Below are 12,147 nucleotides of genomic sequence, written 5' to 3'. Positions count from 1 at the left end.
GTGAGGGAATGGTAAGCCCAAAGTGGACAATATCGTGCTACGACGGAGCCGGTCTGGGATGTGACATAAATAAAGTTCATGTATTGAAGGTCAATAATGTAATGTACCATGAGACTAACTTGACATAGATAACCAAATTGAATGAAGCTAACAACATGGTCATTCAACTGACTATTGTAACTGAAAATGTTGAAAAATTGCTGAGTGTTGGGAAGCCATATAGTGATAAAAATGGTATTGGTTCTATTAAAAGTACTTCAAGCTCCGTGATTACTAAGACAAAGTGTGTAAAAGAATCAAAGCTTGTGGCAACTGAAGTTAATACCAATAACTCTCATAGATCACTCCAGTCTGGTCCATGCATGTGTGACATGACGTGTCATTCGGCCTGGTCCATACATGTGTGACATGACGTGCCAGTTGGTATTGACTTCACGCCGGTCTCCTGGAGCAGGTCACCAGACTAACGAGAGGATAGAAAACATTTATCAACAAGGCGCAGAACCCTTAGTCGGTCTTCTTCCACTAGGCGTAGGAAGTGAAGGGTGAAGACGTCCGTAAAGGGCCTCACTGGTTTCCCAAGGCCTTACTCGACGAGCGGTGATACTAAAGCTCTCAAAATGCAAAGCGCATAATGACGCTACCAAGTACCGCCTAATCCCTACCTCCTCAAGAGGGGCGTCACGAGACTGGTTTAGTAAAGTGAAAAGTATTGCCAGAGACTATTTTTTCGGTAAAACAAGTTCCTAAATTCATTAAAAACTGACAATTTCATCCCTATTATTATATTCAAAGCTATTCTATCTAATTTTTTGTTAACTTAAGCCACCAATGACTTGTGCGTGACACATTTTAGAAGGTAATATCATCATTTTCTCGGCTGTAAGTCTTTAACATTGCATAGTGGTTGTGAATATGTTATAATTTTCCCTCTAAAGTTAATTCTTGTACATTCTTTTTTTGAAAAAAAAAAATTAAATCCTAAAACTCATGAAAAACTAACATCAATCTTCTAAAGTATATCACATGCAATTCACTCGACTTAAACTGACAAAAAATTGAATATAATAGATTCGAATCTATTAGGATGTAATTGGCAGATTTTAATTAATTTAGGTATTGATTTTCTGAAGAAAAAAAAATAGTTTAGGAATTTAATTTCACTCTAGAAAAAATTCAATGACTAAATTAACACATTACTCTATACTAAATGCACACAAATTTCTTGTAGCTCGTTTCGATACCAATTTTTTTCTTCGTCTTCTCCCTTGTATTCAGTCCAAATAGAAAATATTCTTCCTGTTTATTCAAATAGTAAGAGATCTAATTTTAAGGGGTTGGTCTAGTGGAAAGTGAGTACATGTTTGAAACCCTCAACATGAGTTCGAACTCTCACAGAAGCATTCTTTGGGGACATTGGCTTTATATTGACGTAATGTTTAACTTGGGCACCAAAAGTATGATGCCGTCTCATGTAATACTGATAATGTTATAAGAAGTGAGATAGCTCATACATTAAAAAATAGCAAGAATTCTCGATTGGACACATGTAAAACATTTCTATATTATTATTTCAGGACAATATATTTCGAATGAGGATCCCTTCTAAATCCTCTTTGTAAGGATCTTGGAGATCCTCAAATCATGTACATTAATCATACATCGTGCGGTCAGTTTTCGTTAAGTACTGTTCATGTTTAATTTTAAATAAAAATATTTAAAATGATTTTTGACCGCCTAATATAGATGAATATACATGATTTGAGGATTCCCACGATTCTCACAAAGAGAATTTGAAGAGAATCCTCATTCGTATATTTCTATATTAATATTTTTCATGATGTTGAGGGTTTTTTATTTTTTGGTTTTTTTGTTTTTTTGGTTTTTGTCAGTGCTTATCCTAGTTTGAAGTTTCTCTTTCCTCGTCATTTGACATATAAAATATGTATTGTATGTATGTCTATGTCATGTATCCATGATGGACATCCATGCATGTGTCACATGACGTGCCATTCGGCCATCCTAGCGAGAGGAAAATATCATTGCCACGTATGCACAAATCTAGAGGGCAAGCCTAAGGCCTTGTAAAGATCTCCTCTCTCTCTTTCTCTCCTCTCTCAGCATCTTAAAAATATTCCAACTATAAAGAAAGATAAAAGGAAAATGAAACGAAGCTGATTTTACAGTGAACATTTTCCAGCATTAAGATCCGAAACATTTCAAAGAAAAAGCTCTCAGAGAAGCCCCAGGTATTTGTTTTATTTCAAATTTTTTATGGGAAGTTTCGGAATTTTACAGTTCATGGCATGTTATTTATTTGATTTTCTGAATTTTGTGATGTGTGTTTCTTTGCATTTAAATTGAAAAAAGATATGATTGTGAAGCTACCCATTTTCTTTAATTTGATATTTGTCAATCATTTTCCAGATTTTGAGAAGGAAATTAGCTCATCAGTTGAATTTTTAGGTGCTAGTTCATAACTACTCACATGGGTCTTATTCATATTTTTTTTCACTAATTTTTCTGATTATTTTAATTATTTAATGTTCATCTGAATGATTGGAAATTTTGGAATTTGTTTTTTTTTTTTTTCCTGTAAATTTATATGTTGTACACTGCTTTCACAGCAATCAGATTGCAGTAATTTGGCATCAAGTTATCAAGATTTGAAAGTTTTGAAGATTTTGTGAAGGGCATAGTCTTGGATTTGTGAAGAACAGAGGGTTGGATTGCCCACTTTTTTTCAAATTAATTATTTGGGTTGGACCAGCTTTATTGTTTAATTGTGGGAGATTGGTGAAGTAATTTTATGCTCGGATGTTAAACTACAAACTTTTGATTCTTAATTGGTAGCGGGTGGAAGGGAAAGCTTTGTGGAAATTCTTGTGTGTTGTTTTGTTGTGGTTGCAAAGTCGCCGTTTTGGCGCTGGATTAAAGGTTATCTGGGAGATTAAGCTTCTATGGCTGCTACATCTGAAAGATGGTTTGATCGGCTGCAGTTCTCCTCCTTGTTTGGGCCGCCCCCGCAGGACGCCCTACGACGGAAGGTGAATGCAAATATAATTCCTAATCTTGTGCATAATTATATTATATCTGTGAGTGTCTGTAATTGTATTGCTAATTAAAACTAATCAGCGATTGGAAAAGATCAATTTCTTTCTTTTTCAGAGACTTATTTTTTGTTGCTATTTTCTGCCTCTAAACCTCCACAACAAGAACTGAAATAAATATTTCCTTTTCGCTTTTTCCTTCCTGTAGGCACAAATTACTGCGTATGTGGACTACTTTGGACAGTTTACATCAGAACAGTTTCCTGAGGATATTGCCGAGGTAAGCTCTTTGAGTTTATGTCATGAGCATTGTCTTTGTGCATTTCACCTTGCTTGTATAGTTCAAATGTCTATATCTGATGTTTGTACTAATATGTTGTCTGCTGACAGCTGATCCGCAACCGTTATCCATCAGAGGTGAAGCGTCTCTTTGATGATGTTCTAGGTATTCATCCTTTACCTTGTTAATTAATATCTGATTGATTAGACCTTGCAGCTTATATTATGTCATCTCGTGGTTGAGTAATGACTGCTTTTTCTACTTGGACATATTCCAGCTATGTTTGTCCTTCATCACCCTGAGCATGGGCATGCTGTTATCCTTCCAATTATTTCATGCATCATTGATGGTACCCTGGAGTATAAGAGCAGTAGCCCTCCGTTTGCTTCATTCATATCATTAGTCTGCCCAAGCAGTGAGGTGATAACATATCAAATTAATCTTGCCATTTAGAATTTTCATTTTTCAGTTCAATCTAATACCAAGACTGTTTCTTTCTTGATGAACTGTATCTCGCACTTAAGTTTCATTTCAACAGAAGTTTCTGTCTTGCTTATTCTTTACCAAAACAGGAATGTTTGCTATGTAGCAGAAAATTCAAAAGTATTATTTATTTACTTATTTGTATCTTCCCTTTTTCACAGAAAGAGTATTCTGAGCAGTGGGCTTTGGCATGCGGGGAGATTTTGCGAATTTTAACTCATTACAATCGGCCCATATACAAGGTGGAACAACAGAATAGTGAAACAGAAAGAAGCAGTAGTGGAAGCCATGCCACAACAAGTGACTCTGTTGATCGTGAATCCAGCCGTATACCTTTGGTACAACAAGAGAAGAAACCCATAAGGCCTTTGTCTCCTTGGATTACTGATATATTGCTTGCTGCACCTCTTGGCATCAGAAGTGATTACTTCCGCTGGTGAGTGCACAGTTTGGTTGAGTTTCTGTTGTTATTTTTGTTGAAAGTCATAAGCATCGTGGTTTTGATTTCAAGTCACATGCATATGTGCAAACCGGGACCCACTCCAATCAAAAGTAAAACAGTAAACTACAGAGCTTTGTTTGTACGTGTTGACTATTAAGCAGCAGTTCATCCGAAAGTGTTTTTTATTGTCCAAATGATATATTGACCAATGAGATAGTATCATAGTAAACTCGTCAACTATTCAAAATCCTTTTCTTTCCCGTGGTTTGGTGGGTGTTTGTAGCAAATTTCATGGTCCTGGGTTGTTCTCATCCCTCCAGGACTTTCTTAAATAGATAACTTTGTTATAGAAAAGTTAGGATTCTTAAGCTTCCAAAGTCTCTTAATTTGATTTTCTAACTTAGGTCGAACAACACTAATGACTGCCTGACAACAATATGAAATATATTTTGTAGCTTTAATTTGAATGTTTTAGGTTATAGCTCTGGACTTTAATCTTCACACTGGTCTCATAAAGGTTTTTTTAGACGAGTACAATTTACAGAAAGGAAATGGGTTATTAGGGTTCAGGGCAATTATGAGATTTAATGTTTTTATTCATTCAGTAAGTTCATCACGTGAACCTCTGTTATTAGTGTCTTAGCATTGCATCTGCTGTTCAAACATGAACCATGCGCTTTTGTCACTTTCACTAAGGGTATGTTTGGGTGAGGGACTTTTTAAATTCCAAGGGATTTTGGCCAAGGAAGACATGGATCAGAAGAAGTTAGATAAGAGGGATTAGAAATGCACAACATGGGCATTACAAGGGTATGCAAGAGGGATTTGCAAATCCCTCTCACATGTCTTTGTAGTACTCAACTCATGCACCACTCGATTTAAATAATTAAGAGCAATGAGTGTAGCAATGATGTCACAAGATAATGGTGAAGTATTGGGCAACCATGCTATTGCTACTATTAGTAAGCACGGCCAACTGTTGGCACTCTCTGCACTGCCGTATGTGATGAAATGTAATATCAACTCATGAACACGAAGAAAATCATATGATATGGAAAGTCTTGTTATAAAACAAATAAATCAAGTAAATCAAGTGATGAGTACATCTGATTTGATTCCTGAAATGAAAGGAAAAATATGACAACAGGAGAGGGAAGTCTGTTTTGATACCCTATATTTCTGTATTCCATTCTTAATTATTGTTTTTCTTAATTTAGTTTTTGTGCATGTAAATGATATAAGGGTAGACTTGTAGAAGATTAAGCTCTGAAGGAGGTTGGAATATTCCTTGTGGTCCACTATTTATGTAAATATGTTTTATGTTGGAGATAAATTCTTCATTAGTCCAATAGCAGTTTCATGTTACTCATTGTTCACAAGTTCAAATGAAAGTTTAAATGCTATCAAATGTTAAGCAAATCATTTCATCTTGCTCTCTTCTTATTCAATCTCATGTAATTTAAAAACCTATGTATACTTTACAGGTGCAGCGGGGTTATGGGAAAATATGCTGCTGGAGAGCTCAAGCCTCCATCAACTGGTTAGTTAAAAATTCCTTAACTAGTATAGAATGCAATGTTGCTGCTGTGTATTTATTAGATTATTTTTTAGCGTCATGCATAAAATGAATTTTTTTCTGCAAGCATCAGTTAACATGTAACATAGAATCTGACTGTACGGCAGTTTATGTATAACATTCAGGTGGAATGTAAAGGAAAATAGCATAAAAATATCCTAAAAATCTTATATATTTATATTATATAGAATTCATGATGAATGATTTTCTTTTTCTTTTTCTGTTTTCTGTTTTCTCCTCTCTTAGCTTCTTCTCGTGGATCTGGAAAACATCCGCAGCTCATGCCATCAACTCCAAGGTGGGCTGTTGCAAACGGTGCTGGAGTTATATTAAGTGTTTGCGACGAGGAAGTTGCTCGCTATGAGACTGCTACTTTGACAGCAGTTGCTGTCCCTGCACTTCTTCTTCCTCCTCCAACTACAGCTTTGGATGAACATCTAGTGGCAGGGCTACCAGCTCTTGAGCCATATGCACGCTTATTTCATAGGTAAATCTTCAAACTTCCCTCTCCCGAGCCACTACAAAAGGAAATAAATCTTTGTTATTCTGTATACCTGACTGAGTTTTCCTGATATTTACCAATTTTTTAAATGATGCAATAGGTATTATGCCATTGCTACTCCAAGTGCCACTCAAAGACTTCTTCTTGGTCTTCTAGAAGCACCTCCATCCTGGGCTCCTGATGCACTTGATGCAGCTGTACAGTTAGTGGAACTCCTTCGTGCTGCCGAGGATTATGCATCTGGCATAAGGGTAAGCTGGACACTAGTGATTGCAAATATTTAATATAATCTGATGCCATGCTGGTGATCAATATCAAGCTTTATTTGAAGACATATTACTTTTATCTTTCTGGCCACAATTTTTTTTTTGGCATCTCATGTATTGCCTGCTTTAGAATGGATTGGTAAATGTTTGATCTGCAAGAATATCTTTTAAAATGGTTTTCTCATCTCAGATATATCTACTCTCTACTTGCATTAACTGGAGAGGAGTATCATAATAGTTACTTATTTTATTTGAAATTTTTTTCAGTGGTATCTTCTTGAGTACATTCTATGAAGTAATCTCCATTCCACTATACATATACCATAGTCTTTTGTTTCTTGCAACATTCTGAAAATTGAGCCTTACTGATTTGGTTGAAACTTCTAAAATCAACTGGTGTGTCATTTTTATGCACGTGTAAAAAAAAGTAAAAAAAAAAAAAAAAAAAAAAAAACATTTTCTTTTAAGCTCTGATAAAGAAACAAACTTTTTCAAGCTTATTGACATCTAAATTACCCAGACTATCACCATTAGAAACATTCTGCAAAGTCATGATGCCAAAGGCATCCTTCCTGTTAACTGGTAGATGCTGCAGAAGCAAGATCTAGTGTGTGGCCTCTGAGCATATGTATTGACTGTTGGAAACCTAATCAAGTTAGAGCATATTATTTTGATTGATGCTGCTGCTTAAAGGCAGAAAATAGGGGGAAACCATTCCATTACTACGTTGTCTGACAGTACTCTTTATCAATTTTCATACTTCAAGAGACAGGTCTATGTACTTGTGTAACCTATACAGTTGATTGCACACAGTAATTAATTTTTAATCTTTTAATGTATGCCATGTTGTGTAGACAAATGTAATTATACCCAAGCTTCTAGAACAGCAGTCCACTAATAAACTGAAAGTTCCCATAAGCCATCCCTCTCTCTCGTGCTTCTTTAGTGGAAAATATTTGATTTGTAGCGTCTCTGAAAACTGATTGATGCAGCACTTTAATGGTGCTCTTTATTCTTTTGTTCATGTAGCTTCCTAGGAACTGGATGCATTTGCATTTCTTGCGGGCAATTGGGACTGCAATGTCCATGAGAGCAGGTATAGCAGCTGATGCTGCAGCAGCTTTACTTTTCCGAATACTCTCACAGCCTGCATTGCTTTTCCCTCCATTAAGACAAGTTGATGGAGTTGACGTTCAGCATGAGCCCTTGGGTGGTTACATCTCAAGCTACAAGAAACAGGTACCTGTTAATAACTTTTAGTATTTCAGGTTTTTATGCTTCAGCTGCTAAAATGCACTTTGATCTCGTTTCTTTTTTTTTGGCACTGTTTAATCATAATTTTTGTCCACGAATAAGTACTAATTGAACCTAAATACTACCTCAAAAAAATTATTGATCAGATTGAACTTCCTGCGGCGGAAGCAACAATTGAAGCTACTGCCCAAGGGATTGCTTCTATGCTTTGTGCCCATGGGCCTGAGGTTGAATGGCGAATTTGTACCATATGGGAAGCTGCCTATGGCCTCATTCCTTTAAGTTCCTCTGCAGTTGACCTTCCTGAGATTATTGTTGCCACTCCATTACAACCTCCGATTTTATCATGGAATCTGTATATACCCCTCCTTAAGGTCTTGGAGTATCTTCCTCGTGGAAGTCCTTCTGAGGCATGTCTTATGAAGATATTTGTTGCCACTGTTGAAGCGATTCTTCAGAGAACATTTCCGTCTGAGTCCTCTAGAGAGCAAAACCGGAAAACAAGGTACCTTTTTGGGTTGGGGTCGGCCTCAAAAAACCTGGCTGTGGCAGAGCTGCGTACAATGGTTCATTCACTATTCTTAGAATCATGTGCCTCAGTAGAGCTTGCTTCACGTTTACTTTTTGTTGTGTTAACCGTATGTGTCAGTCATGAAGCACAGTCCAATGGTAGCAAGAAAGCAAGAGTTGATGAAAGTTTCCCACCAGATGAGAGCATTGAAGAATCAGAAAAGATGTCTGATAAGCACAGAGACAGAACTAAAAAGACCAAAAAACAAGGGCCAGTAGCAGCATTTGATTCTTATGTTCTGGCTGCTGTTTGTGCTCTTGCATGTGAGCTTCAGTTGTTCCCTTTGATTTCAAAGGGGACCAATCATGCTCACTCTAAAAATGGAAAAAATGTAGCGAAGCCTGCCAAAGTAAATGTATGCACTAATGAGTTTCAAAGTAGTGTAGATTCAGCAGTTTGTCACACACGCAGAATATTATCTATCTTGGAGGCACTTTTTTTGTTGAAGCCATCTACTATTGGCACTTCATGGAGTTACAGTTCAAATGAGATAGTTGCAGCAGCTATGGTTGCCGCTCATGTTTCTGAGTTATTTAGATGGTCAAAAGCTTGCATGCATGCGCTGTCTGTCTTGATGCGCTGTAAGTGGGACAGTGAAATTTGCTCCAGGGCATCATCACTATACAACCTTATTGATTTCCACAGCAAGGCTGTTGCATCTATAGTTAACAAGGCTGAACCATTGGAAGCACACTTAATGCAAGTTCCAATTTGGAGGGATTCCTTCGTGTGTTTTGAAGGCAGAAAACTCAGTCAAGGTGGAAACAGTAGATGCTCTAATGTAGGTCAGCCATCTGCCTTGCAATGTGAGGATTCTTCACATTCAGAATCTAAGCGCAAATCTGATATTGCATCATGTTCAAATGAGGGGTCTGGAAATACCATCGGTAAAGGCGTTGCAAGTTTCCCATTAGATGCTTCGGATTTGGCCAACTTTCTTACTAAGGACAGGCATATAGGATTTAGTTGCAGTGCACAGGTTCTTCTTAGATCAGTACTCACAGAGAAACAAGAGCTGTGTTTCTCAGTTGTCTCACTGTTGTGGTACAAGTTAATTGCAGCTCCTGAAACCCAACCTTCTGCAGAAAGCACTTCTGCTCAACAAGGATGGCGGCAGGTAATATTATATTTCTTGTGTCACTTTGCATCACTGTCATGGCAGTCTTTTCCAATATTATTAATTTAATAGCAGGTTTCATGTTTCTATATGCTGCTCTGGATCAGTGATTTCATTGGATCCATTTGCACTGCACTTTATTTGAGATATTGTTGCCCTTTTTCCATTATGTATAATGTTTGACAAGTCATTTTTAAATCTTTAGGTTGTTGATGCATTATGCAATGTTGTCTCAGCAACACCAAAAAAAGCAGCCACAGCAGTTGTTCTTCAGGTCTGAATTTTGTCTTGCTTGAACACTACATGATTTTTTTATTTTTTTATTTTTTCAGGCGATACCATGTAGGGCTTCATTGATATATACTGAAAAATTAGGTCTTTTATTGCAAATTAACAAATCCAAAAGTATTGTTTCTTCTTAATTCGTTTTCAATACCTGATTTTGGAAGAGTTGTTTCTTGGATGGTGCCCGAAACATTGGCTTTGTTATTTTAGCGTTATTAAATTGCGTCATTGGTTTAGTTGGTTTCATGACCTTGTACTCATGTCAGGCGGAGAGGGAACTGCAACCTTGGATTGCCAAAGATGATGATCAAGGTCAGAAGATGTGGAGAATCAACCAGCGAATTGTGAAATTGATTGTGGAGTTGATGAGAATTCATGATAGCCCGGAGTCATTGGTAATTTTGTCAAGTGCCTCAGATCTACTTTTGCGTGCCACCGATGGGATGCTTGTTGATGGAGAAGCTTGCACCTTGCCCCAACTGGAGGTAAACACGCGACTACGTTAATGTTTGTGGCCTATGACTTTTGTTAACTAAGCTGAGACATGAATATTAGTATCTTTTTCTCTTTTTAGCAACTGTATGAACACCATCGACCGTCTTATGTCTGGACTGAAGGTGGATTTCACCACCAGGCAGTCAACTTTGTGATCTGCCATACTTCCATTTCAAAACATAAACCATCCTCAACTAGTGTCCCTATTTCGTATAAGCTTTTTGAATTGTCTATTCGTAATAAGTAATACACATAAGATTGCCGAAGGCTCAAAACATTAAAATAGAAACAAATTTATAATCTAAACTTGGTGAATCTCTATCCAAAGAAATCAGGGTTGGCAAGTGAATTTCTTTCACCTTTTGCTCCCATCTAATCTCATTTTCATCGTTGATAATTATGTCTTTGCCCATTTCTATCCGTTTCAATGTTGGGCAGCCCTCAACTCTTTGGGCTTCATGCTAGAATCAAATCACTTTTTTGTACCACGTAGATATGGCACATTACTGGATCATCTTTATTTTTTTTCTTTTACATTTAGCTTTACTTGGGGTTAATTTGATTCCCCTTTTTCCCCCTCTAATATCACTATCGTCATTCATTATTTCTTCTTCCCTAATATTGTTACTCAAACCATTTTTTATCCTCATTTACAATTATATCTCTGATGCTACCTTACAAACTTTTTTTCGTATAGCATAGCGTGAGTACATATAAATATAAATTTTCAATTTCGTTGACCTTCAATGTGTTAATGCATCAATCTGTGTATAAATTGGCAGCTACTGGAAGCTACAGCTAGAGCAATTCAGCCTATGCTAGAGTGGGGAGAATCTGGGCTAGCAGTCGCAGATGGCCTTTCAAACCTGCTAAAGGTAAATAGCCATCCTTCATTGATACAATTGCTGATACGATCCTAGGACAGTTCAGAAAGAAAGAAGAAAGTGCTTTATTTCATTTTAGCGTTTAAGAGAAACAGCTAGTTATGTGATATATCTGCTCCAATGAATGCAGTGTCGTCTGCCAGCTACCATCCGATGCCTTTCTCATCCCAGTGCACATGTGCGTGCTCTGAGCACATCAGTTCTTCGCGATATCCTGCTAGCCAGTTCAATTAGACCTAACCCTAATCCGGTGGAGATAGATGGCATCCATGGTCCGTCCTATAAGTATTTTAACTTAGATGTCATTGACTGGCAAGGTGATGTAGAAAAGTGCTTGACATGGGAAGCTCATAGCCGACTTGCGACTGGAATGCAGATTAAATTTCTTGATGCTGCCGCAAAGGAATTGGGTTGTAGTATTTCCTTATGATATCGATTATCTTCTTCCGGTGTATAATTTTTCACGTGGAGACTCACACAACTTGCATCTTTGTTGCCTTGAAAGAGATATGAGTTTGCGGGTAAGTAGATATTCATTTTGTTCTTGTGGATATAAAGGTGGATATATTGTCAAAAAATTCTTTTCCGAAGAGACGTTACGATCCCTTATGGAAAGAGATTTGGGTAAATAAGAGTTGAGACAGAAGCTGACTTGAGCCCTATCCTGTGTTTAATTGTTGTCCAAGTCTTCCTGTTAAATTTTTAATTTCGACGGGCGAGTTGAATGATAGGATTATCTGTACAGTGTGGAAAGGCAACTTCCCGCCGGCCATTAAGCTGCGTTAGGGTTTACGGTGTGGAAAGGAATTTCAGAAGCAGCTCGGATGCTACTTTTTAAAGCCGCTGCCACGAGAAGTAGCCGGTGCTCTGCTCTTAATAATAATTACAGGCTACTTCCGATTAGCTCTTAAGGACGTCCGTAGGCTCTTAAGCAACCACCGA

General features: G+C 37.3%; 1 protein-coding gene across 3 annotated transcripts; it reads left to right on the top strand.

Moving 5' to 3' along the window:
* Positions 1–2,097: 2,097 nt before the first annotated feature.
* LOC137729953 (protein GIGANTEA-like) lies at positions 2,098–11,911 on the top strand. 3 transcript variants are annotated; one of them, XM_068469001.1, is made up of 16 exons: positions 2,098–2,249; positions 2,628–2,723; positions 2,854–3,047; positions 3,259–3,330; positions 3,441–3,495; positions 3,608–3,750; positions 3,975–4,249; positions 5,740–5,795; positions 6,078–6,318; positions 6,434–6,584; positions 7,629–7,838; positions 8,000–9,541; positions 9,747–9,815; positions 10,093–10,311; positions 11,104–11,196; positions 11,336–11,911. In XM_068469001.1, the coding sequence occupies exons 3-16, from the start codon at positions 2,961–2,963 to the stop codon at positions 11,633–11,635; spliced, it is 3,513 nt and encodes a 1,170-aa protein (XP_068325102.1). In that variant the 5' UTR covers positions 2,098–2,249; positions 2,628–2,723; positions 2,854–2,960; the 3' UTR covers positions 11,636–11,911. The 3 variants fall into 3 exon arrangements, with proteins under 3 accessions (XP_068325102.1, XP_068325101.1, XP_068325103.1); XM_068469000.1 differs by having other exon boundaries at positions 2,628–3,047; XM_068469002.1 differs by lacking the exon at positions 2,628–2,723 and having other exon boundaries at positions 2,109–2,249.
* The last annotated feature ends 236 nt before the right edge of the window (positions 11,912–12,147 follow it).

The sequence above is a fragment of the Pyrus communis genome, chromosome 3, assembly GCF_963583255.1.
Source record: "Pyrus communis chromosome 3, drPyrComm1.1, whole genome shotgun sequence".
In the NCBI taxonomy this organism is placed as follows: Eukaryota; Viridiplantae; Streptophyta; class Magnoliopsida; order Rosales; family Rosaceae; genus Pyrus; species Pyrus communis.
Note: the sequence above shows the minus strand (reverse complement) of the source record. Positions and strands in the feature narration are given on the sequence as shown.